General features: G+C 46.2%; 1 protein-coding gene across 1 annotated transcript in view; it reads right to left on the bottom strand.

Annotated features, from left to right (window-relative positions):
- CSPG4 (chondroitin sulfate proteoglycan 4) overlaps nucleotides 1–24,240 on the bottom strand; it is a 30,582-nt gene extending 6,342 nt beyond the window's left edge. Inside the window, exons 1-9 of the mRNA XM_055002309.1 lie at nucleotides 24,162–24,240; nucleotides 22,212–22,307; nucleotides 19,357–19,520; nucleotides 14,165–17,740; nucleotides 12,207–12,686; nucleotides 9,828–10,004; nucleotides 3,222–3,420; nucleotides 2,299–2,433; nucleotides 164–330 (exon numbers count right to left, since the gene is read on the bottom strand). Of these exons, the coding sequence (XP_054858284.1) occupies nucleotides 164–330; nucleotides 2,299–2,433; nucleotides 3,222–3,420; nucleotides 9,828–10,004; nucleotides 12,207–12,686; nucleotides 14,165–17,740; nucleotides 19,357–19,520; nucleotides 22,212–22,307; nucleotides 24,162–24,240 (5,073 nt within the window). The remainder of the gene's footprint in view (nucleotides 1–163; nucleotides 331–2,298; nucleotides 2,434–3,221; nucleotides 3,421–9,827; nucleotides 10,005–12,206; nucleotides 12,687–14,164; nucleotides 17,741–19,356; nucleotides 19,521–22,211; nucleotides 22,308–24,161) is intronic.
- Between the last annotated feature and the right edge of the window lie 3,349 nt (nucleotides 24,241–27,589).

Below are 27,589 nucleotides of genomic sequence, written 5' to 3'. Positions count from 1 at the left end.
TTGTTGTGGATGTGGTTTTTATTGTTTTTACTAGCAGCAGGTTTTCAAAAATTGCTTGTTTGTTACTTTGTATGTTCGCAATTGAATTGTCTTGGAACCTTCCTTGTGCACGAACTGTAAAATGTGGAGGTTTCAATATCTTAAATAAAAGCAATATACTTGCCTCTGCCTGGGTGAAGTTCTTTAGATTCCCTCCATCACTGCCCTTCTGGCTGTGAACTAACTTGCCGAATTTCGGGGCCTGTTCGACAATGTAGACGATGGACTGAGTCTCTGCCTCATTATTGGCCACTGCTTTCAAGTTCTGGCTTGTGATTGGCTGAGAAGAACCTTGAAAGAAACGGTTAGGATGCAGTGAACATTTTGCACATGGCGTAAGTCGAGAAAAAAGAGGACTTCCAAAAGGCAAGTGAGACTGTATTATTCCAGAATTTAGCATCATATCTCTCAGAAGGTTTTGTATGAAATGTTAAAGCTGCATTTTGGCGCATGTGCTCCTTAATGTTTAAGATGGCACATGACAAAGGGCCATTTTGCACAGTACGTCACAGCATACTGGGGCGGGGTGTCACTGAGTGTACCTTTCATAGGAAACCACAACCAGTGGCACCATGATAGCTAGCATGGTGCAGTTGTTAGAGTGGTGGACTAAGATCTGGGAGACCTGGGTTCGAATTCTCATTCTGCCATGGAAGCTTCCATGCAAGCATATATGGAAGAGCATTCCCTCTGCAATCTCAGTCTCAGGTAGACCAGCCTAGGGATAGTAGTGAGGCGACCTTAACAGACAGTATGGTGTAGTAGTTAGAGTGTTGAACAGGGATCTGGAAAACCCAGGCTCAAACCCCTAATCTGCCACGGAAGCTCTCTGGGTGGGCCTGAGGCCAGTCACACACGCTTAGCCTCGTGAGGATAAAATGGAGATGGGAAAAATGTCCAAAATCGCTTTGGGTCCACACTGGGGAGAAAAGTGGAATAGAAACGAAGTAAATAAATAAATCCAGATTCTCCTGTCTGTTGATATTCTTTTAGCAGACTGTGAGCAGAACCACAAGTGACAAAAGGCACAGGTTGGGCACTTGTCAGCTTCCCTCAAGTTTTGGCGGGAAATGTCGGCGTCCTGGTCTTGCAGCTTGGCTCTCCGACTGCTGTCCAATGGACTTTTCAACTGTCACACTTGTCCAACATTCCACCAAGCTGCCTACATTTCCCATCAAAACTTGAGGGAAGCTGACAAGTGTCCAATCTGTGCCTTTTGTCACTTGTGGTTCTGCTCTGTGTGCACGTGTCCATAACGTCACACATTGCCACAGTCTAAATTTGGGCCCACTTCTTTAATTGCCCAAACATGCTCAATTTAAATGTTTCTGAAATCTGGGCTCCAGGCAGTTTTAAAATTAGTACAATATAAATAACACCACACACATACAAGAATAAGCAAACTTCCATGAGGTTTGATTAACAGAGATTACACAAATGTTTACTTTAAGTTTTAAATTTTTAAAAATAGGGTATAGAAACAAATTGTTTAATTTGACTAATAAAGTATAATTAGCATAATTTGGTATATCGTAGTATATTATTGTTTGTATTAAAAATGTTTAGATCATAATACATTTTATATAATTAGTCTGGAGATAAGAAAAGTACAACAATGGATATTGTTAAATACTTTAAAATACAATATTATATTTCTATTTACATTTTAGGTAAAATGCATTTTATTGTAATTTTATTTCTATGCATGTAATTATATTTGTAGTCATGTACTTTTTTGTCTTTTTAATGAAAGGTTTTGGATTGTGAAGGCCTATGATCATATACAATAATCTATCTATCTATCTATCTATCTATCTATCTATCTATCTATCTATCTATCTATCTATCTATCTATCTATCTATCTATCTATCTATCTATCTATCTATCTGTCTGTCTGTCTGTCTGTCTGTCTGTCTGTCTGTCTGTCTGTCTGTCTGTCTGTCTGTCTGTCTGTCTGTCTGTCTGTCTGTCTGTCTGTCTATCTATCTATCTATCTATCTATCTATCTATCTAGTATTTGATTTAATAGTGAGATCTAGTAAAAGAGAGAGAGACGAAATGCTTCCAAGAACGGCTGTTATCAATCCGAATATGGTATTTAAACAATATATGGTTATTGTATTCTAGACAATCTTTGTAATCTTCCTTTAGTATAATTTGTATTCCTGTTCCTGTTTTGTTTTGTTTCCCTTTTATCGTTTACAAAATAAAAAATATATGTTAAAAAAATAGGCAAACTTCCCTGGTGAGTCCCTTACCTGGACAAATGGTTAAATCTTGCTTGTTTTCCAGAGTGATGGTTGGTTTCTTATGGGCGAGCACAGTAAAATAATGTCCGGGGGACATGTTCTCTCCATCGGATACATCGAAAGAAAACCCTCCCTCCAGGGTTCCTGTGGAAGGAAGGACAATGGGAGATGGGGTCTAGGATGCAGGGAAGGGGCCGTTCTGAACAAGTCCCTCTCTTTCTGTTTTTTCTCTTATAATCAGAAGCCACAACATTCTTGAACCTTCATGGTGTAATGGATAAAGTGTTGGACTAGGATCTGAGGAGACCCAGCTTCGAATCCCCACTCTGACATGGAAGCTAGCTTGGGTGACCTTAGGCTAGCCACACACTCTCAGCCTACCTCTCAGGGTTGTTTTGTGTATACAGTGGAGGAGGGGAGACAACCACGTATGCCACCTGGTGCTCCTTAGAATACGAGCGGGGCACTTTTATTAGCTAAAAGTAAAGGTAGTCCCCTGTGCAAGCACTGAGTCATTATTGACCCATGAGGGGATGTCGCATCACGACGTTTTCTTGGCAGACTTCTGTTACGGGGTGGTTTGCCATTGCCTTCCCCAGTCATCTACACTTTACCCCCAGGAAACTGGGTACTCATTTTACCGACCTTGGAAGGATGGAAGGCTGAATTAACTTTGAGCCGGCTACCTGAACCCGGTTTCTGCCAGGATCGAACTCACGTCGTGAGCAGAGCTTGGGCTGCAGTACTGCGGCTTACCACTCTGCACCACTCTTCGCTAGATAGAAGGAATTCTGATTTTGCTTGCAGCCCTGCATTTACGAAATGCAATGGCTCCTTCTCTTGGATTTGACTGTCAAAGGAGCGTTCTAAAGAGAGACTCCAGAGTCTGCCCCTTCCGTCCTGCCATGGGTTTCCCTCTTTCAAGTACACACCTTCATGGACGAATTGAACCAGCTGGCTGTTTATCTGGGCCTGAGTGAACCGCAGGGCCCAGTTCTGTGGCGATGACTTCAGCACCACTTTCCCGTTGACCGGAGTTCTGATGGAATAAACCACTTCGTCTGGGGAAGTATCTTCATCTTCGCTTAGAAGGAGCTCCGGAGAAATTTCGGCAGTGCCACCTTCGGGCATCTGACAGGAAGGGTGGAGAAATTGGGGTGGGGGGGGAGAGGAGGATTAATCAACCAGTTGTTTAAAAACACGCAAAGTAGCCCCCAAAATATCTACTGCATCCTACTGGAAATCTCCTCAATCACCCGACATAAATATATGGTATAATAAAGTATGGGAACAAATAACAAGCTTTATACAATATTCAACAGACTATGCTAGGTGTCTAGATTTCACAGAAAAGTGCCAGCCATTTATAGACTACCTCTCTATCAAAGACTCACAAAATACAACAACGTCATATCAAAAATGTTTGAAACTGGAATTTTGGAAAAACACAAAAATTCACATTGAACAGATGTATAGCTTCTTCTAAGCACAAGATACTCTAGACTCATAATGCTAAGGGCACACACACACACACACACACACACACACACAAAATGGATACAGCAATGTACTATTTCTATTGTTCATGAACGATAATGTTGACTATACAAGAAGATCTAATTGCACTTTGTTATTGTTTACGTGTTTAATTGATTGTTGGTTAAAATTTATATTTAATTAAAAAATTTTAAAATGCAAGGAACGGACCAAACCTAAAGTGAAAATCCTGCCCTCTCTATATGGAACCCTTATGGGAGACAAGCAGTATTTTTGCAGATTTTTCATGATTCTCTGGAAGAATTGCATTCAATTTCCATGGAATACAAGGGTCTTAAAATAGGAAAGAGTCCAGTAGCACCTTTAAGACTAACCAACTTTATTGTAGCTTAAGCTTTCGAGAACCACAGCTCTCATCACCATGCATCTGATGAAGGGAGCTGTGGTTCTCGAAAGCTTATGCTACAGTAAAGTTGGTTAGTCTTAAAGGTGCTACTGGACTCTTTCCTATTTTGCAAATACTGACTAATATGGCTAACTCCGCTGGATCAATGCCCTTAAAGGCACTGCATGACCACTTCTTCTGCTATGTTCTGCCATGACCGCTTTGCTCATCAGAACAAAACCCTCTGAAGTTTCCTCCCTGCAAAAATTCTGCACATTCTCTGTGGCTGCTCCCACACTGGGGAACTCTCTGCCTAAAACCAGTAGCAGCAAGGCTTCTGTGCTTCCATCGTTCGGTAAAATGCACAAAACAGAAAAATGTTCAGGCAAGAAGGATGGACTATAAATGAAAATAAATAAATTGAACAATTCCCCTATTGTCAATTTTAAATGCAGGCTCCTTACAGGCTGGGATGTCTGTGCCCCTCTCTCCACTATGAACTCTTGGATGTTGTTTAAACAAATAAATTATACAGCACTATGAAGGGTACAGAGGTGATGCTCTCTGTGGTCTAAGAGCTGCTCTGGCTTCAGAAGGCTACGGCATGTTTACCAACATTCCTCATTTATTAAATTCATCCCTGGAGCTCTGTTGCCCCATAATCCCTTTTAGCAGCAACGAAAAAACAGCCCCCCACACTGATTCTCTCCCCCAAGCAAATTGTGTTTGCTCTGACACTACACACAAGACAAAACTTCCTGGCCTCGGAAGGACTCGTGCATCGTCTCGAGACCTTGAAACCCAAACCCTGACCTGAACATGATCTCATTGAGCATCTGTTAAACAATGAGCTCATGTGTTATGAGTACCTCGGCCCTGTCCCTCGCTTTGGATATGTTCTTCCTTCCCTGTTTCTTTTCCACATTTTTTTCTGGTGCTGTGCAGCTCCCAAAGCAACAGACCGGCAGGGCTTTCACCTTTACCCTCCGAAACAACAACCCCACCTTTCCCCTGAAGCCCCCACTGGCTTGCCCCATTGCTGTCAGCCTTGGCACCCAGAGTCCTTGGAAAGAGCGCACTTGAGCATCGCGCAGGCCAAGGGTGGGGGTGGGTGAGCTGTCTGTTCGGCTGCAATCATTTTCTTTCTGGAATCTCTTCGGAGCCACGTGCCCTGGAGTGGGAGCTTGCGTAATACAGCTATGATGTGATGCTCCCTAATGGGCTAGACTGTAATGCATCTCTTGCTCTGTCTTGCAGCCAAGGTAGGCATAGGTTTATTCGGTATATAACCAGCACAAGTATCTGTATTAAATCCAGAGTAGCAGTACAAATAAACAAAAATACACTAAAATCCAGACAGACTATAAAAATACAATAAGTTCTCTCTACAGTATTTATGTTAAAATTCCCCATCTTCTCTAGGACAATTACAGTCAAAATGCAGGAACTGCTCATTCTCTTGAGTCCACAACCTCCCAGCTGCATTAGGCAGCCTTAGTTGTCTTGCAGCCTTAGCTCTTTGCTCACATTTTCACCTATGCACACTTGCCCCAGTTGATAAGGAGGTGGCTGGGGGATGGTTGCCTTCCTCGGCTCTTTCCTTGGGCCATCAAGGCCTCATTCTCCTCCCCAAAAGCAAGCCTGTGTCACAATTGGCCCACTTTTGACCATTGTCCACCAGGGACACACATGGCTGAATGCTCTGGTCTGCAAATCGTTCCATCTAGCAGAAAACAGTATGCCCGGGAAGATGCTTTTCAGCCTTCCAACATGTCATCCCCTTCCCTGCAGTGGTACAGCCTAGCCTGCCACTTCAGAACTCTGGCACTGCATTCCTGCCTCGCTGTAGGGTTCCCTATGACCACAGGAAGCCAGCCCTCTCCAGTCTGACCAGCTCTTGTAGCGTTAACAGCTTCGGTAGAAATCTGAAGACACCGCGGAACTCAATATATTATTAACTGCTTGCTGCAGATTAGTCAACAATTAAAGGCACGAGAGCTGGGCTGATAAAAAAAGCTGGCACCTGTTTTCGGCTACGTGAGCAGACTGGGTCGTAGACTTCGGATCTAATCCAGTTTGGTGATGATTGTTTTAACAGTTTGCTAGCAATCTTTGTATTGCTAGCAACCTTGGTAAGATGGCTTCTGCTCCCACTCTGGGCTCAAACAGGAGATGGTGTATCTTCTTCAGTTCCTAAAATTTACGTTGCTGCTTCAATTTGCCTTGGGGGTCATGCAAGGAAGGGAGAAGTGGTTTAACTCTTTAAGCTCCTCTTGGTTTTGGTATTCAGAGCCAAGCTCCTGCTCTGTTATTAGCATTTTAACAGGCAAATGCTAGTTTGTAAAGGACATGTATTTTCTAGTTTTAAATGTTAATAGAACCGAGGAGCAGGTAGGGTTGCCAGCCTCCAGGTAGGGCCTGGAGGTCTCCTGGAATTGCAACAGAATGCGGAGATCAGTTTCCTTGGAGAAATGGCTGCTTCCGAGGGTGGTCTCTATGGCTACATGAGCCTGCAATTTATGATGGATCTTTGCCCCATCTGTTTTTTTAGAGACTTGGGGGATCGTGTCAGAAACAAGCCTAGCTCTTCGAAAGAAAGGAAGAAAGAAAGAAAGAAAGAAAGAAAGAAAGAAGCCTAGCAATACATGCTAGCAATTATGTTGAAAAGCCCCCATTTCTTCTTGAAAGGAAATAGTGATTGATCGATAGTAAAGAGTCCAGCAGCACCATTGAGACTAACCAACTTTATTGTGGCATAAGCTTTCGAGAAGCACAGCTCTCTTTGTCAGATGCAGCTGATGAAGAACGCTGTGGTTCTTGAAAGCTTATGCTACAATAAAGTTAGTCGGTCTTAAAGGTGCTACTGGACTTTTTACTATTTTGCAACTATAAACTAACAAGGCTGATTCTTCTGGATCAGTGATTGATCAGAGGCTGACAACAACCAACGGCAGCAGTCCCAGGCATGTGATGCGCGTGGTTAGAAGGTAAACCCTTTCTCCACTTCTAGAGGGGCCTGGAAGCTTCTGCTTACAGTGGCATGGAGGCCCGCATCAGTGAGGCCCTGAGTAGCCCCATTAAGAAGACGTTTCTCCTCCATTACATAAAGATACTTTGGAAGCACATCTGCCTGTTGCATTAACCTCGATGCTGGGGAGTGGACCGATGCTGCCATCTTGTGGTGAATCGTAGGCATTGCAATGCAAAAGTCAGAAAAGCAGTCTGTTTCACCCCCCTTCATTTCCGGAATCTTTGGATGGGGGTGGGGGCTGCAAAAGTCATGCATGTCTTTTGCAGGCCCATCCTTCCTTTATCTCTGGCACTGCCAGCAGCTAACAGATTTTGCAGCTTTTACTTGAAACTGAAAGTTGGGCCTGGTTTCCCCCCCCCCCCAAATTATGTCCTAGAAAAGGCTGAAAATCGTGGTTACATTTTTATATTGAACAGCATGATCAAAAACACTGGTGGGGGCACCCCCCTCGCCATCCAGACCAGATTGGTCGTATTCCCTCCCTTGATTATTTCTCTGTCTGCTCCAACTTTGAATTCCCACGTCAGACCTTCAATATCTAATCTGGCCTTTCCCTTAAGGGTGGTTTCATCATACATTGCTCTGAAACCACTTCTGCATGCCATTTGCACAAGTTGGATGGATATGGTCAGTGAGGAACAAACCTTCAAATCAGATTCACACCGTGTACACAGTTGTGGATTTTGTATCAGGAACACCTCTGTGCCTTTGAACAGGGTGTGCATTATTTTACCTACCCTCCCACAGATCAAACAGTACTTCTGTGCTAACTTCACAGCACCTTTCTAACACGGATCTCTATTTCTTGTGCCTGTCTTTAGATGGGTGGCCTCCTTAAAAGGCAGAATAAATAATATATTCTATTTATTTGCCTCTATTGATTTTTTTTAAGAGGGAGGGAGGGAAGCCATACTTTAAAACAGCTGCAAAACAGCTGCAGGGGTGGAGCTGAGCTAGAGACAGAGGGGAGTTTGTGACAGCACAAACGCTAGCCAATCAGTGCTACCCACCACTGGTTTCTGCTGCAAATGGGCAGACCTAGGGCCAAGCTACACATGACGAAAGACACTTGCCTGGCAAGTGGATTGAGTGGAGGGCAAGTGAACAGGGAGAAATACACTTGCCCTTCAAGTGTCATTTGTCACTTGTAGCTTGGCCCTCAGTGACCCTCTGTGCACAGTTTTGAATACGGAATTGCCCATCTGTGTACAGTGCATTGAATCCACTTGAGCTTGACTGCTCAAACTACTTCCCGCTACATCGATCTGCAGTCCCAGCTTGGATCTGTTGCTCTGCTGCTTTAGGAGTTCTGTTCTGCTGGCATAACAGCACTTACGGAGGAGAAGGACCTTCAGACCCCCACTTTGCTCTCGCACTGCTTCCAATAGTGTCACTGAAACAGGATTTCGAAGGGCTAAGGGGAAGCAGCGGGAAGTGGGAGAGTAGAAAGTCCCATTCCATGTGCGATGGGACTAGAGATCCCTTTGTCTTTGGCAGAGCAATCTGAGGATTGTTTACCCGAAAGAAAGTCCGTCCTACTGCATTCCCTGACATTTCCAGGAAAGTGTACATAGGACTGTAGCTTAAGGCAAAGAATTCCTTAGAGAGAACGCCCAAAAGAGGAAGCTTGCTGCAATCACGAGGTGTTCCGTCAGCTGATTTCTCTTCGTTTTGACCCCGAGGGGAATTGGCAGGGGAGTGTAATGCTCTAACACCTGCTGAGTGCTCTCTTTCATTTTGCTTACATCAGAGCTTGGGTTGCTACGTGGCCAGCTATGAGCTCGGCACCAGCTGGTCGCCTGACTCCTGTTCCCTCTGCCCCATCCCCTTTGGGACATCTAGAAGGTATCACTGTATTAAAAGGAAACTGCACCTGCAGAAGTTGGAACTCAGGGTCTTGCAAAAAAAACCAATGCAAACTAAGCTCATTTGCATCTATTTTCTTATTTTTTTTATTTAGAGTGATTTTGTGGTTGCAGGGTGGAGCCAAGAGGTAAAAAACCCTGTCCTCTAAAGCTCTTTCTGGCTCCCAAGACATGGGCAGGCAATGTCTCTATATATCCCAACCTGCCTTTGAAATCTTAAAGGCTAGGAGCTTGCTTTTAATCTCCTTCCAGGGCTCTCAGCCTGTTGACTTCTGCAAACAGAATTTCGTTGCTTGTATGGCTGGCTGTCAAAAGACCCCTTGTATTGCTGAACACACCGTACACGGGCAGTAAGAAATTGGCATGCGCTCCAGCAGGTGTGGAAATCATTCACTTAGAGCCTATGGAGGTACCAAGCAGATGTGCAGTGAGTCATTGTCTAGAGATGTCTCTTTTGCCCCTGAATTAGTTGCAATTTGGTGACTTTCAGAGAGTCTTGGTTGCTGTAGATGTTTGGATTTCATTTACCCGTGTCCAAACACCCGCACCTTCTCCAACTGATCTCGAATCTGAGGGCCAAGCTACACATGACGAATGACACTTGAACGGCAAGTGGACTGAGTGGAGGGCAAGTGAACAGGGAGAAATACACTTGCCGTTCAAGTGTCATTTGTCACTTGTAGCTTGGCCCTGAGACTTTTGTTCAGACCCTCCTGTGATTCGGCATGTTTAGAACCCCCTGCACACCCCAAAGAAATACCTGGAGTTCTCTGTTGACCAGAACCACAGGCGCCTCGTCGTTGCTTGGAATCACCTCGACGGAGACCGTCCGAGCTTGGCTCTGCTGGTTGACCTCGGAGACGTTGGCCACCACCGTGAATGCGTCAGCAAAGGATTCGCTGCCATCGTGCACGTAACTGATGAGTTGCTGTTCTACCTGGACACCAAGAAGACATTGGCTGAAGGGCCTTGGATCTGTTTTGCCATCGGTGGAGTTGTGGGAAAGTTCATTTATTTTTAAGGGATTGCTACCCCACCTTTGGGTGTCCAAGGTAGCTTACAAATAATTAAAAATGTTTACAAAATTGAAAGCATCAAAGGCTACCGGGTCCGGCATCCTGTTTCCCGTAGCGTTTACCTAAATATTTCTGGGAAGCTCATGAATCTCGGTATTCAAAGGTACAGTGCTGCTGCAGATGGAGGTTCTGTTTAGTCAATCAGCAAGGAGCGGCAACATAATAGCAGTCAATCACATAAGAGAATTTGCAGATCCACAACAGAAACAAGCAGTCCCTTGGTAAGAGTCAAGAGAAGTCCTAACTGGGAAAAAGAAGTTAGTCCTGGCTGCTATGGAGACAGGAAGGTTTATGAAGCTTGGGCCAATCAGGAATCTTGATAATGGCAGCAGCCAGATCCACAGGTCAAAAGCCCACAGGGAATGGTGGGAAGAAAACGATTGCTGCAGTCCTATAAACACCCGAGAGAGAGCTGCAATAGGTTGCATTGGGCATTTCCATCACCACGGCTTACAGGGCTGGTTAAAGTCATTATTTCTCGGCCCAGCCTAGGGTGGTTGTGATGGAGGGAGAGGACTATTTATTTTGGAAATGTATACCCCCCCTTTCCCCCAAAGAGGCTTACAGCGTCATTCTCCTCTCATCCATTTTACCCTCACAACATCCTTGTGAGGTAGGTTAGATTGAGAGTGTATGACTGATCACCTAGCAAGGGCCCATGGCAGAAGGGGGAATCAAATCCCAGGGCTGGATCAACGGGGGGGGGCAGGCGGGGTAGTCTGCCCCCGGCGCTGCCAAAGAGGGGGGGCCGGGCACAGCTGACACCCCAGGAGCGCGCGAGTGGCAAGACAGGGGGTGCGCTTGTTGCATGCCCCCTGTCCTGCGGAGCTGGCGGCGGCAGCGTGGGTGGCTGGGAGGCCGCCCGTGCCATTCGCCTGCCTCGCAGGACAAGGGGCACGTGGCAAGCCGGCCGCCCCTTGTCCTGCGGGGCAAGCGAATGGTGCAGGTGGCCTCCTAGCCACTTGCACTGCCACCGCCAGCTCCGCGGCATGCTGGGGCAGCTGGCTTGCCACGGGGCAGCACACGCCACCTGCGTGATGACGTCATGGAAAGACGTCATCATGCAGCGCCAGGAGCATGCGTGTGCTGTGCGTGAATGCGAGGGGCCGGACTTCGGTTGCCCTGGGTGCCGGCGACCGTAGATCCGGCCCTGTCAAATCCCACTGAGTCTGACGCTCTAATCACTACACCAGACTGGTATAATGTTATATTTATTCATTTCTTTGGGAAATTTATATGCCACCTCTCTAAAGACCCATTTGAAGTGGCTTAAAACAGTAAAAACAGAACAACTGAAACAATAAAAGCAAGCCAGAGCAAAAAAACCCAGCATAAAACTATTATATTGATCAAACAACCCTCAAGCTAGAAGCAGACATCAAACAGCAAAAAGTGATAAAACCCCTAAGTTAAAAGGAACGTTTTGGCCTGGTCCCTAAATGACAGTGAGGTGCCAAAAGGGGAAGGCATTCCAAAAGTGAGGCGCTACATAATATTTGCCCTGACCTGGATATCCTACACAAGTCCCATCTTGTCAGATCTCAGAAGCTAAACAGGGTCAGACTTGATTAGTATTTGGATGGGAGACCTCCAACGAAGACTAGGGTTGCAGAGGCAGGCAATGGTAAGCTGCCTCTGTTAATCTCCTGCCATGAAAACACCAGTAGGGGTCACCATAAGTCACCTATGATTTGACGGTGCTTTCCACCACTACCACAGAGAATAGGGGCCGTTTTCACATGTCCTAACATCGTGCAAAACTCACGGAACAAGGGTATCTTCATGACGTGATTTCTGACATCATTGTGCCACGAAAACGGAATCATGACGGGGTGACATCAGAAATCGCGCCATGAAGACGCCCTTGTTCTGTGAGTTTTGCGCTATGTTAGGACGTGTGAAAACAGCCAGAGTCAAATGCTAAGTTTGTATTATTACCAAAAGCTGATAAGTCAAGTAGACGTTTACGTAGAGCCGCTGACACCGACGGAGTGAGAACAGGTGCAACGGATCAAAATGTATCTCAAGACAGGTACAGTTTTGTTCAGCGACTGCCTTCCTACCTCGAACCAGGAAAAGACACGCAAGTTGCCCTCTTCTGGTCTCTCTGCATTCTGGAGAATTCCATGCTCTGGACTTTTAAGCACCACGAATTCTACATTGAGAGCGGAGAAGTATGTGCTGGGAATGTTGAGGACATCCATGGAGATCGCCTTGGAGCTCCCTTCGATGACGGTGATGTTGTGAACCTCCAGCGGGATTGAAATGGGTAGGATCTCCAGGGAAACCACAACTCCCTCCAGGGTGTCCACCCCATTGGCCGCGATGTCCACGGTGAACTGGTCGCTCTGTATCTCGGGGTTGGAGTGCAGATACAGGACTTTGCCTTCGTTGATATCTTCTTGGGTGAAGGCCTGGATGGGATCCAGATCTGGAGGTTCTTCTGAGGTGGGGCCCTGAGACAAGGCCACCAGGAATCCCGAGAGAGGAGGGATGGTTACCGTGTAAATTATATCCTGGGGAGGGACATCTTCGTGTTGAACCTACAGAAGAAGAGGAAACGCCTCATGAGCTTCCTCCTGGCGAGAAGAAGATAAGTTCAGTCCTGTTCTTCAAAACTTAGCAATGTCAATACCAGAGGCTGAGGGCTTCCCTAAGGGTTGCTAAGCGGCCATTATTTAATTAGTCAGATCAGTAGGAAGGCAATAATTGTTGGGGAAAGCCAGAAAACCTCAGAGAAGGCTTGATAAAAGACTTTTTGGATTTACCTCACGCCTTAACCTATCAGGTTGGCTCCACAGTTGATTCACCAAGTTGTGCCCAGTTCTTCAGATTCTTGGCCAGCCAAACTCCCAAGATTTTTTAAACGTATCTCACACTTCAGCACGTTCCCATCTCAAATCCTGACTTGGTTTTTAAATTCTCTTGTCTTTGCATTCATCCACTTCCCATCATATCTCAAATTCCCTTATCATTTATGGGGAACCCTACTTTTCCTCTCTGCTGTATCTTTGGAACATTTTCCCATCTGAAATCTGATCTGTCCCTTACTTTAAGAGCATCTCAAAACTGTAAAAGTTTCACTGTTTCCTCTTTAATTTTTCTCTTTCTTTCCTGTTCTTTGTTCCTCTCTTATCTTTTAAATATCATTATTGTTAGATTGCTAGCCTGTAGGCAGAACCTTGATGCTTTGACAGGGCCAATATTTTTGTTAATACAGAAATAATAAGAGCTCAGGATCCAATTAACGACAACAACAACTGTGCTTATATACAACCCTTCTGGACAATTAGTGCCCACTCAGAGAGCTGAACCAAGTCAATGTTATTATTATCCCTACAATCCAGCTGGGGAGCTGAGCTGAGAGGAGTGGCTGACCCAAGGCTACTTGCAAAGTTTATGGCAGTCCTGGGATTCAAACCAGCAGAGAGCTGATTTGCAGTCCATCCACTTAACCACTGTGCTACAGAAGTTCCAAGATGGGGTAAGCTTTTTAAGACCCACAGAATGGGAAATATTTCAGCACATGTAAACTATCCTGATATATTGCTTATCATTATATATTAATTATTATTCATTTATATTATTTGCACTATACTGCACTTCCTACAGTTTTGAAATCCAGCCCTGTTGCATTGTTTGTATACATTAATCTGCTTGTACTACATTCATCTTAATGCATCGTTCTCTAATTTTGTACTCCAATTTTATTCACTGTTGGTTGTACATTTTATATTGTTCTTATGGCATTGTTTTATTTATGTAATTTGCCTTGAGTTTCAGCTAGAAAGGCGGGCTATAAAATGAACAAGGTTCCCAGTGTGGGCGGGATCATGCCATACATGTTGTTAGTTATGATTATGAATATTTTGTTGTTAGTCATGAATATTTTGATGTTAGTCATGAATATTTGTTAGTCGTTGTTAGTCATGAATATTTACAGAATATTGAATGAGGAGTTGACTTTCGGCTAGAGCGATCAGGAGCAAGCAAAAAATAATTGGGGGGAAATATCTCTTACCAGCAAATAGTCGTTCTTAATCTCCACTGCTTCTCCTTGGAGAATGTGGATCCTCTCATGATGAACGAAGTTTAGTGGGCTTGAGTGGGAATCTAGAGACACCGTGACCTTCAGTGTCCCTTCCACAACCACCTGATTCACTTCCACAGAGAAATATATTAAATCCTGGGAGCTCCTACTCCCGTTGTGATGGTAAAGCACTTCTCCTGACAACAGGTCCCTCTGAGTGAATGATGAAACCTCCTGACCCCCACGCAGAACCACACCTCCTTGGGGTGGGGCTATAATGCGGAAAAGGATCTCCTCGTCATTCCTGATGTCCATGTTGGTTTCCAAGCTGAGGATGGAGGAGTCGATGGTCCCTTGGCCACCTTGGCGGATGACTAAGCCCGTGTGGTTCTTGATTTTGAGGTAAGGGTCGGAGGCCTGCACTTCGAGAAGTGTTGTGGCCTGATGAAGGCCATCAGAAACCTGGAACTGGATCCAGCCTCGGTCAGCTCCTGAATGGACAAAGAGAATCTTCTTCTTCCTCAGGTCATCCTGAGTGAAACGGTATACCTGGAGGCTTCTGTTGTCCACGGCGATTATACTGCCGAAGAGAATGTCTTTCCTCACCAACACTAGGTGCGCATCTGAGAAGCCCGAGTCCTCGTCTACAAAGGCAATATCATCGGTGGTCAACAAGCGCTGTCCATGACGCACCACATTAAAGACCTTGTTCACCACCTGGACTGGTGTATGGTCATTAACAGGCTGAATGGAGACCCTGAAGACTCCCCTCACATCTTCGGCATCCAGGTCTGAGCTCCCCTCATCTTGCCTGAGGGCCACAAAGGGAATGTCATCTTCCAGGGTCTCAGAATCATCATGCTGGTACGCAAGACGGCCTTGGAGGATGTCTTCATTGGTGAACTTCGTTATCGCCTCCTCGCCGGATGGCCAGTTCCCAGAAGTTCTCCAGATCAGCTTCCCGTGTGTTGGACCGTCTATCACCTCATACGTATAGTCCATACTGTTCACGGTCTTGACAAACAAATGGTCCTTGGAAATTACAGCCTGTCCTCCCTCTAAAACAGACAAAAGGACATTGGTCAGTGTGGGAGCGTCTGGATCTCCCCCAATATGTATTGTGTAAGTGTACACAGGGGAGTAGTGTGCCTCTGCCGTGACACGGAACTTGAAGAAGTCTTCACTCTCTTTGGAGTCTCTGATGGTTGCGCTGTAGCTCAGGTGATTGTTTTCCAAATCTTCTTGTGTAAAACCAAAGCCATTGGTCAGCCTACTGCCATGGAGTTCAAGGTTCCCCTTTTTGGGCGGCTGAATTATTAGGTAGTGGAAAAATGCCGGGCCGGAACTTGACTCCTCTAGAGCCGCCTCCAGTTCAGCAGCAGTGATGTTTCTCTGTCTCTCGTTCTTCATCCGGAGCGGGACCATTGTCTTCATTCTGATAGTGGCCCTCTTAATTCTGATGAGGAATGTGTTGTTTCTCAGGGTCTTCTGCCCTACTTGGACCTCAAATTGCACCTTCTCGATCACATCTTCTGTGAGGTGCTCAGCATCTGTGCTGAAATACTGGACGTGCCCTTGTTCCACATCTTGCTGATGAAATGACTCAACTTTCTTCCATTCTCCACCTAAGCCCCCCTGTTTTTGGATCTCACCATACTGGAGGGGAGTGGTCAACCGATACAGGATGGGCACTTTTTGCTGGACAGCATTGGTTTCTACGGAGAGGTTGGCTGTAATGATTGGAACGACACCACCTTGTGAGACAAAGAGGCCTGTATTGTTGCGTACTTGAATGTCAGGCTCCATGGCAACCACTCTCAACGTAGCTACTGGACTCATGACTATGCCATCGTTAACTTGGAAGATGAGCGGTGATGTCGGCCCACTTTGGTGGACATACACCACGTGGCCTGCTTCCAAATCTCTGCAGGAAAACTCCTCAATCGGAACTCCGGGATGGAAGTCGTACTCCACATAGCCTTCTTCCATTCTCTTTCCACCGAGAAGCTGGAACCGCAAACTATCACAAGGGGTGTCATCATCGAGGGCTTGGATGATGTCGGAGTTGAGGTGCTTGCGTGTGTGCTCCAAAATGACCATGAGGTCTCCGTGTGGAAAGACGACCTCAGGAGCATCGTTGACAGGGTTGATCTTTACGGGCAGCAAATATGTCTGTCCTTGCCATAAGCATTCTGGAATGCCTCTCCTGGAAGTGATGGTTACCTCCAGTAACACCTGGTCCATAGGCCCTTCGGAGCCATCATGAACATACTTGACTTTTCGATTTACGATGTCCAACAGAGTAAACTTCCTTCTACTCCTGCCGCTGAAGATGTCTAGTTCCAGCTGACCATGTCGTGGGTCTGTGGTAACTTTGAAAAGAACCTGAGACTGCCGGATATTCGCGCTGCTGAGTTCGATGGTGGGTTGGGTGTGCCGCCACTCCAGAAATGCGGTGCCTCCTTCAGCGACAACCAAGGGACTGACGTGCAACAGTTTGGTGAAGTTAGCAAAGACCGGAGGCAGGTTGGGGTCAGGGCGGCAGGGTTCCATCACTGGTCCCTGCCAATAATCTGGAGAAGGGCTTGTAGAGGCTTCATCCTGCTCGTACACGTCATCATACTCTGTGAATTGCTCCAGTTGCCCACAGCCAGCTGTAATGTCCCGTGTGACGAGAGCATCACGCAAGCTTCTTTTCTCCAGGTTTATCCTCAGGTCCTCCATGCAGCCGATGAAGGAGCTATTGGAGAAGCCATTCCCTGAGCTAAAAGCCAGCCTCTGCTCCCTCAACCGGGTGGCTGCCTTCTCGTTCAGGCCTCCGATGAAGAGAGGCCCTTGGAGATCGAGGTAGTTGTGGATGCCCTTGTTGGAGGTCTTTGAGGCATAATAGTCCACGAGGATTTCGAACCGGCGGACATCCATGTGGACTTTGACATAGTGTTCCTGCTCATTGCTGAGGTAAATGTTGTTGTGGAGCACAACGGGTCCGTTCCCTTTCTCCACCACCCCCCTCAAGCGCCCGTCAAAGATTTCCAGGTAGAAGAAGTCATTCTGCAACCCTGACTGGTAAATCAGAGGGGCCTGCTTGATACTTGTGGTGATCACAAACTCGATGGTCCCTTCTGCTCTTGCACTCCAACCTGGGAATGTAATATAAGAATTTGGTCCCAAGAAGCCAAGGGAGTCATCCGGCCCAGCGGAGAATTCCTCGCTGCACCCCTCTCGAACACCATGGATCCTCTTGGTGGCAGAGCTGGACGCCAGGGCAGAAAGAACATCATGATCATTGAATGTCACAGCGTGGAGGCAGCCTCTGAAAGGCAAACTTGCTCCGGTGAGATACGGCAGCTCCAGGCTCCCTGTCCCTCCCACATAGAGGCCGTAATCAATGTCCAGTTCATGTGGAGGATCTGGGAGCACCACAGAGGCATTAAAGAGGCCATCCACCGTCAAGGACATCTGCCCGTTCGCAACCAAGAGATCGGCATCATGGATCACGAGGTTATTGAGATGTGGCCCTGCCGGGGACTTGACGGTCAGTTCCTCTGAACCCAGGTCCAGTCTTGCCTGAAGAAAGAAGAAAGAAGAGGGAGAACTATAACAAAGTAGCAATAATAGCAATGCATTTTATTTATTTTGAAGTTTTCTACCCTGTCTTTCAATTATGTCTGTCTAATCTCATTTTTATCTTGCCCTTCCTACAAGGAGATCAGGACAGCCTACATGGTTCTCCCTTTCTCTATGGGCCAAGCTACACATGACGAATGACACTTGAACGGCAAGTGTATTTCTCCCTGTTCACTTGCCCTCCACTCAATCCACTTGCCGTTCAAGTGTCATTCGTCATGTGTAGCTTGGCCCTATTTTATATTCACACCAGCCCTGTGAGGTTGGTTAGACTGAGAGACAGACACAGAGAGAGAGACATGGACAGAGACAAAGACAATGAGAGATAGATCAATAAGCAATAGTTTGGAGCAATGGACAATGAGAGACAGATCAATGAGCAATGGTCTCTACAATCTTAGGGCCAAGCTACAAGTGACGAATGACACTTGAACGGCAAGTGTATTTCTCCCTGTTCACTTGCCCTCCACTCAATCCACTTGCCGTTCAAGTGTCATTCGTCATGTGTAGCTTGGCCCACAGTCAGACGTGGTTAGGAGTCATGTTGAACCTGAGTCACGTGAGTAAAACCGCTTTCCCACTATGGCAGACACTGGCATGTGGAGTCCACCATGGAGAATCCTCACCAGTTCCTTCCAGTCCCTAGAGTTTCAAGCTCTTAACAGCTGTAAAGTGGGGGATGGTGTGTGTGTGTGTGTGTGTGGCAATCTCCGTGGTGCTTTCCCTTCCCAGTCCCAGACAGGGAAACAAGCATTTTGCATTCATGGCTGAGACAAGATTGAAATGAGGTTCTTCTTGGATCACTGCTATTTTTCTTAGCCGTTATTTATTTATTTATTTATTTATATTCCGCCTTTCTCACTGAGACTCAAGACGGATTACATAGTGTGAGATTAGTACAATTAGTGGCAAGGACAAGGCCAGGTATTTCCATACAGTGTCAAGAACGTTATCTACCTGAGTGGCATTTTTTGCTCCGTAATTTTAGAAAATGCATGCATGCATGCATGCATGCATGCATTCATTCATTCGTTCGTTCGTTCATTCGTTCATTCATTCGTTTGTTTGTTCATTCAATTTTTATACTGCCTCGCCCTCAAATGAGGCCCAACGTGGTTTACAACATTAAAACAATTAAAAGCATTAAAAACAATTAAAAAACAACAATAATTATATGGTAATAAGACTGCAATTAAGTGGTCCCACATGCTTTCGAGCTCATGAAGTTCAGCATGTAGAAACACTCCAAAAAAAAATTGGAAGATAATATTTTGTGTTCTAAGAAAATGGGCATGGGAAGGTCGGGGAGGTTTGTGTGCTTTAGCCGTTAATGGCGTCACAGGTACTAGCTAGTATCCTTGCATGATTATAGTATATGTCTCGCTCCACTTCAATGGGCACATTTGATGTGTGTGCAGAAAATAGCACTTCATTGCATAAAATGTTCTAAGATTATGTCTGCGGAACAGAAGCACAACAGAATATCTTGAACCAGGGTTGGCTATTGTGCAATGTAACAATCACAGGGAATGGCTTCAGGAAAACATCTTACTGACCTGTAGGACGCCTGCGCGGAGCTCCAGCAGGAGATAATCAGTCTGCCCTGCGGCTAAGAAGAGGAGTCCACTGCGCTGGCTGGTGTAGAACTGCACGTGAAGCTGGACAGCAGTGTAAGATTTCACCAAGGGCATCTCCACGAAGCCATCTCCAAAGAATGATGCTGAAAGATAAGAAATGTTCAGAGGTCTATGTTTGGACCTACCAACTTCCTTTTGGAAGTAAGGTGTTCTTTTTGTAACATGTCCAGCCAACTAACAAGGGAGGAGACTGGCTTACGATTGCTAGGACCAGGGCTTTTTTTCAGGGGGAACGCGGGGGAACGGAGTTCCGGAACCGCTTGAAAATGGTCACATGGCCGGTGGCCCCGCCCCCTGATCTCCAGACAGAGGGGAGTTGAGATTGCCCTCCACCAACTCCCCTCTGTCTGGAGATCAGGGGGCGGGGCCACCAGCCATGTTACTCCGAGGGCAACCCACTGAGTTCCACCACCTCTTTTCCCAGAAAAAAAAGCCCTGGCTAGGACAATGGATCAGGTTCTTCAGATTTTTCTTGGAAATTCTGGTGGTGGTTATTGTCTAGGAAATCTGTGAAGTCGTTCAGTCTCTCCACCATGTTGCCCAGAAGCGGCTTTTATACACTTCAGTCCTAACTAGTTTAATGCACATTCTGTTCCCCCAGTCCCACTCCCTAGAGAACCCTGGGAAATGTAGTATGTTGGGATTTCTCTGTTGTGCTTTCAGAGAGAGACTACATTTCCCAGGATTCTACGAAGGAAGCCATGACAATGGAAACGGATACAAAACTGATCTAAGTGCAAACTGTAGACTTGTTAGCAAGTTTAGATATTTTGGGATCCCTTTATGGATGTGGAAAAAAAAATGAAAAAGATAAATCCCAAACCTTGCAATACCAATCATAGGCTCTAGATGGGGCAGTTAACTGTAGAAAACCCGTTTTAAAAAACTCATGTTTGTTCCCAATGCACAGTCCGTGCCAGAATGATCAACAGATGAAATGATTGATCAACCGATTAAGGGCCAAGCTACACATGACGAATGACACTTGAACAGCAAGTGTATTTCTCCCTGTTCACTTGCCCTCCACTCAATCCACTTGCCGTTCAAGTGTCATTCGTCGTGTGTAGCTTGGCCCTAAGACCCCAAAAGCTTCTTTATGCTGAATCAGACTGCTGGTGCGGAGCTAAAGTCATGTTACGGTTACAGCGTTGGACTTGGACCGGGAAGATCCGAGTGCAAGCTGGGACCTTCTGCATTTGAAGCATGAATCACATATAGGGTTGCCAGCCTCCAGGTGGCGGCTGGAGATCTCCCGGAATTGCAACAGGTCTCCAGGCCGCAGAGATCAGTTCACCTGGAGAAAACGTCTACTTTGGCGGGTGGACTCTATGGAATTAGGCCATGCCAAGGTCCTTTCCCTCCCCAAATCCCACTTTCTCCAGGTTTCTCCAGGTTTCATTCCGCAGATCTCCAGGAATTTCCCAACTTGGAGCTGGCAGCCCTAGTCACATAAGGGGAAGTTCTGGGAGCCTGTCAGGTATTTAGGTCTAATTCCTAAAAACAGAATCCTCTGCCCCAGATATGTGGTTTGCTCGCTTCCCTCCTTTTCACATTGCAGAGGTCTACCCAACCGTTTGCAACCAAAGAGGCAAACTGCACCCAAATTCAGGGCAAGAGGTCAACAAAGACTCAATAAGCACTAATTTTCAGGAGAAATGGTCTCCATTCTACGAATATCTGGAAAACAATAATATCTGGGTGGTATCAAAGTTTCACAAATCTGTTTTTGAATTGCTATAATGTAGTTATTAGAATCTCAGCCTTATCACTGTTACTTTACATTGTATATAGTATTGTTATTTGGTTATTGGTTGTGTTTTAGTTACCAATTGTTACTTGTTAATCTGTGCTATCTTGTAATTTATTGTATGCATTTTATTAATAAAATTTTGTTTAAATTAAAAAAAAAACAAAAAAAAACCAAAGACTCAATAAGAAAGCCCATTAGCAGAACTGGAACTAAACAACTTAATATAACCAATCATTAACATATTGATGAATAATCCATTTTTGGCAGCCCAAACACTGATTGTTGCAAGTCCTTTATTAGGAAGGGGCGAGGTCTCACCACAAATAATAAATATGCACAGGAGCCCTCCCCTCCCCTCATGTGGTTCTTTCAGAATACGGGCATAAATCTGCATGTGCTTCACGCCTGGATGACTAGCAACTGTTCATGTTTATTATTTCCTTTTTTTGCACACCATCTCAAGCAAGCCCTTTAGTCCCACAACAAACAAACAAATCATTTGCCTTCCATTCCCTTCACATTGTGGCTAGTCTAGCATTCTGCTCCCCCTCCAAAATACCTTTTAAATATTTCATTTTCTTTTAAAAAAAGAGTCCTATTTGGTTCCATGGAAGAACAAGATTCCAGTTCTCTGTAAAGCACCAACTAGCACCTTAAAGACCAACTAGATTTACAAGAGTCAGAGCTCCCTTCGTCAGGTACCAATATGGTTCTGTATCAAGCCACATTTTTCTCCAGAGGCATAGGCTGTTAACCCCTGCCATATTCGTTCGTTCGTTCGTTCGTTCGTTCGTTCCTTCCTTCCTTCCTTCCTTCCTTCCTTCCTTCGTTCCTTTGTTCCTTCATTCCTTCGTTCGTTCCTTCCTTCCTTCCTTCCTTCCCATGCTTGTGGGTTGCCCCAGCAGCTTGCATAATGGAGAGAAAACCTTGGACTAAACCCCGCTCACAGACTCCCTACTTGGCCTAATCTTTCTAGAAAGCCATCCAAACTAAGCTCGACAATTTGGGACTGTGCAGCTCCCACTCTGGGCTCCGTGCAGCTCCCCCTCTGCCCAGGCCACCATTTCTAATCTTGGCCACACTGCGACCTGCTGCTCTTTCTCCTGCCTGTAAGTGGCAACTGCGGTGGGGAAGAGAAAGGCAGTCAGAGCCAGCATTTCCGCTCCATCTCTTGATGACACAGCAAGCCGCTTAACGGAACTGGGTCATAAAGAGGAGGAAAACAGAGCCAGGAGAGTGATCCATCTGCGTGCACCGGAGCATTAACACCTTCGGCCTCCTGGATGGATTCCAGGAGGGAGGAATATAAATGGCCCATTGAAAGGATCCCATTCGTCCTGCCACACAGGAAGGACTTTGCTCCACCCTGGCCGACCCCATGCAGAAGGAGTTGCATACTGATTGGGCTTGGAGATTTCAACAGGTGCAAACTGCTTTTCCCCCGGACAACATCCGAGGCCAGCTCTGCAATGGGAACAGCTTGGGCACTGGTCTCCAATAGTGGATCTGGGGAGGCACCCCCTTTCCTATACACCTACCCATTCCATCCCCACTGCCTCCTCTCCCTCACTTCTCTCCACAATCTTTGCTCTCTCCTGGGAAGCTGAGCAATTAATTCTCTTTCCCTGCTTGCTCCTCCAAGCCTTTTTATCCACAATACGGGAGACTGCATATGACCTAGAGGGCTTCCCAAACTCTTGTGTGAGTCTTTCCTCTTGTTGTGAGAGTTTGGCTGCCTTTTTGGAAGTGAGGAGGGCATCAGGAGATGGGCAGCGATGGTGTGTGTATGTGTGTGTTGGATTATTTGTTTATCATTCTTTGTCCATCTGGCCTGGCACTGGCATTGCCGAGGAAGATGTGAACAGCCACAGCCTGCAGATTTTCCAAGGTAATCCCACACTGTCAGAAAGAATCTTGGAAGGAAAGAACACCCGGTCTAAAGCTGTAGGATGAATCCGTATATGGAAGATATGTTTCTACCTGGCCCCCTCCCACCGAAACAGGGCTGTTTTGTATCTTGTGCGAGAATGCAGTGCAATTAAAAAAGAAAATGAAAATCCAAAGATGTTCTGCTTGCGCAAGAGCATACACAACCTGTTGCGCAAATCCATGTGCAAGAGGAAGCTTGCTGTGGAGCTTTGTAGCACTGCACAATGCATTGTGTCAGTGTATGCGCAAGTGTTTTGTGGGATAGTGCTGGCAGCTATGTTCCTTCTGCCCTTCAGACCCCTTAATTACTAGAAAACCCAGCCCATTTTCTTGTGTGCCTCTCACTCAAAATTCAAGGTATGAATTCTACCTAACAATCGTGGTGAGCACTCCAACAGACTGCAGGCTAAGCTGTGCATGATGCCACTGTATGGAGTGGAAGTTTCACCTTCAAAGGCTTGAACCAGCCTCAGCTTGGGAGTGGCAACCAGGAACGTAAATCCAAATGTCCGACAAACAACCTTTGCAATGGAATCCTCGGTCTGGGCTCGGAATCCAAGATGCACTCTGGAACATGCTCCCCTATACGTTTACTAGCAATATAGTATTACTCTGTATGCACAAGCAATTCCTCCAACAGACATCCTGTTGCCCACACAAGACATCCACCCACTATGGGAGGCCTTGGGGTTGATTTTGCAATATGTAAATGCTGAAAAAGCCCTAATTCACAAATGCAAAAGGTAGTAAAATGCGTCCAAGCGGGTTCCTTTTTATCCATCTGTTTTGATTTTTTTTACTTACCAAGTAAATCTTTCCGTCTTCTAAACAGAATGGATTTGCACAACTGTTTTCCTCTGCTGCCAAGTAACTTTTGGCAGGCCTTGGAGTGGAGAGCCACGTGCAGCTCCGATAGTGGGGAAGAGCCATTGGCTTTGTGGGAGAACACATGCCTTAAATGCGTCCAGCCTCCGGCATCTCCAGTTAAAATGATCGGAAGGCAGCCGGGCGGGGAAAGATTCTGCCCTCGGAGAATGTGCAATACCAGGCTCGATATTGGCAGGTTCAGATTTTGGATAAGGCAGCGACAGATGCTGAACGAGAAAGCACGAGGCCATAGCCATCTCTATGCAATATGTGTTCTGCACAATTCAGCCGCCCCGTCACCATCCAGTCAATGAGGACCAGCCACATGGGCAGTCTGACTGATTCGCAAGACCAGGTTCCACATATGTCTTTATGGTACCATTCCAGGGAAGGGCTGATCACAAACAAGTTAGATGTTGAGCTGGAAGAATCAATAGAGCTAGCTGTTTTTAAAAAACGAATAGGCACAGAAAAAGAAGATAAAAAGGAATCGAAAATGAAAATGCTTTCTTTTTTTGACGTCTTTTCTTCTTTCCTGGGCCCTTTTCACACTGCTTACCTGCTCCTGGGACGTTGCAAAATATCACGCAAAACTCTCGCAAGAAGACGCTATCTTCCACGTTTTTTGCACGATATTTCGCAACGTCTCGGGAGCAGGTAAGCAGCGTGAAAAGGGCCCTGTCCCCTGCCCGTTCCTGTCGTTCCTTACTGCTTTCTGTATAGTTTCCTATCCTTCTTTTCTTCCTTCCTTCTCCTCTGCCACTTCCCTGCCATTCTCTTTCCTGTTCTCTGTCATGTCTCCTTCCTTCCCAATGTGCCATTTTCCTTCCTGCCTTCCTTCTGGCTAAAAAAAGATCATGGGTGTGTTCGCCAGTTGTACGGGCTGCATGTAGATTGAGGGGAGGGGGGAATGCTTAGAATAAACTCTTCTAATTTGGCCACCTACTGAGTTTATGGCAGAGGACAGATGATTCTGGATGCTTCGCGTTGTCCTTCCCCGTTGGGCTACACTGGCCTTTGGGACTCAACTGCCGGCACTTTCTACGCTCAGCTTGTGTGTCTTGATTAACATTCCAGGCCAGCTTATGAGATCGAAGGCAGACCCTGATGAAATCAACACATCTGATACTGGCAGGCCGCATGAAAACACAATCCGTATAAAACGGTGCTCTTCCAAGCACGCCAAGAACAAACGAGATGATGAGCTGTCTGTCGAGAAACCCCCTGTAAATATTACATCTTTGAAACAAACCGTTTTCGGGCGGAAAAGGTCACAGATGACGCTCTCGACTCGCCCGGCTTTCTGCTTTGACTTTTCACATGTCCTTGTGGATCCAAAAGACTGTTTGTTCTCTAGCTATACTAAACTCCAATGTGTTTTCCTGGGGGTAGGTGGGGGGGAGAGAGCGATGCCACTCACCAACTTTTGCATGGCTCTGCTGTTCTGCCTTGGCGGCAGCTGTCTATTCATTCAGTGGGTTTGAATTTCCCAACGATGAGGCAGGGAGAAAGCCTTAAAGACATCTTTCCTCATTCCAAGATTTGCAAACCTTGCTTCTGCCGAGCCAGCCACACTCTCACAAATTGTGTATGCAGCTCAATTGCATCAGGGCGCTGCAGAAGCAAAAATGTTCTTACAGGCCTGCCCAGCCCAGGTGCTGCGTTCAGCTACAAAACCCCTTCTTTGTGTGTCTCCACCTTTGGAGGCAAGGTGGATCGACCCAAGGAACAGAGCCTTTTGAGTGCTTGCTCCAGAGCTTTGGAACACTGTCGCCTTTGCCTTCACTGGGTGGCATTTTCAATGCCAGTGAAGACTTCTGTTTTGTTTCAAATAACTTTCCATTAACTATTGCCTCTGTTTGGGTTGTTTGGTAGCTTTTTCCAGCAAGAGAATGGCAGGGAAGGAAAGGGTTAATGCGTCCCCCCATCTGCCTCCTTTCCCATACCATTCTCCTCCTTGCTAAAGCCACTAAATTAGCAAAATGAACAAAAGATGTTTATAATAACCACCGATGGAAGGGTAGAACCTCACTGAATCCAGCCAGTGTACATTTCCTCTGATAACTAAGAGTCCTGTGGCATCCTGAAGACTGACAAAGTCTTTGGAGGAATATGGAATGCACAGACCTGTGTGGATCCAAAGGTGGCACTCTGTCTGCTCCTTCTTGGCATTTTAAAAGCAGCCACAGCCGGGCTTCTGTTCTGCATATCTTAAAGCCGTCTCCTCTTGTGACAGATCAGAGCCACTGCTTTTTCCCCTGTGACTGACAGCTGAGCATGGCGTGCAGTTTGGAAACCCACCCAGCTCTTTGTGTCCCTGGGAGATTAGTCTCGAGAGCCCATCGCTTTTATCTGCCCAGGACAGTAAAGGTCACCAGTCAGCCTGTTCTCCTTAGGCATAGACAGCTGCAGGAGGACAAACATGTCTGAAAATGCTCCTTTCCCCCCAAGCCAGGCTGGCTCTTGCTGTCCAGAGGTGGCCTGGGGTTGCCGAGAAGGGTGGCCCAATGGGGGACAGGCTCCTCCGACACATAGGTCACGATTTGTCGGGATGCTCTTTTGAAACGACCAGGAGTTGTGCACAAACAACTGTAGGCAAATTCCTTCTGGACTGTGCCTCAAGTTCGTTCATGGAAGGGGGCAGAGAAGGATTCCCCGCCATTGTTTTTAAAACTCCAGTATATTTCCAGCTGCAGCCCATCCCCAGTTCCTCTTCAGTACTCATGACCTTGAAGGTGCACACACCAAAGGCAAAGAAACTGGGCTTCTTTTAGCAACCAGCAGGTTTTCTTTGGGCTCTGGAGCACAGAGGCGTGAACCCACTATAGAGGACTTGGCACATTTTGCAGGTGCTCACGAGCTGTCTGTTGTGCACTACACAAGATGTTGGGTGCATGTCGGGTCCCTGGATAGTGTGTGTGTGTGTGTATTTTCTCCCTCTCTATCTTGAAAAAAAGCCACCCTGGATTTCCTGCATCCTGTTACGTCCCCCCCTCTGTCCCCGAGCTCCTGAAGGAAAACCTAAGCAGAGTCGTTTTTCAAGAGACAGAGAGAGAATCTCTCGCATTGCTCTTCTCCCGGTGGAGAATTGCATGGAGTTACTGTTCTTTGTAAGACTACACTACTCAGGAAACCTTGCGGGACTCGACACGTGAATAACACGTGTCAAGCGCCTCGTGTAGTTTGGCTTTTAGTGCATTGATTTTGATGCATACCATATCCCCTGCAGAGGGCTCACGGATCCCTCCCTCATGACTACATCACTTAACATGGCATGTGAAAAACATCTATCTTAGGACCCAAAAGCACGAGATACGGATCAATCATCAGAGCTTGCTTGAGTCTTTTCGAAAACTTCAGAACAAGAGCAGAGATGGAGTTCTCTCATTTTGACCAGTGCGGAGACTGTGTAGAGCTTTGAGTTCCCAACTAGGGAGAGAGGCAAGATATAAATAAATAAATGCATAAATCAGGGCACGTAAAGAAGGGATTGGCTGAATTTTTTCCCCTGCACAATTTCTCTGAAATTGCTATTAACTAGCCCCAGGGGGACAGGGGAGAAATAGCTATGATACAAGTACCAGTTACCCCTAAGCCAACAGTAGT

The sequence above is a fragment of the Eublepharis macularius genome, chromosome 18 (assembly GCF_028583425.1).
Source record: "Eublepharis macularius isolate TG4126 chromosome 18, MPM_Emac_v1.0, whole genome shotgun sequence".
Classification (NCBI taxonomy): Eukaryota; Metazoa; Chordata; class Lepidosauria; order Squamata; family Eublepharidae; genus Eublepharis; species Eublepharis macularius.
Note: the sequence above shows the minus strand (reverse complement) of the source record. Positions and strands in the feature narration are given on the sequence as shown.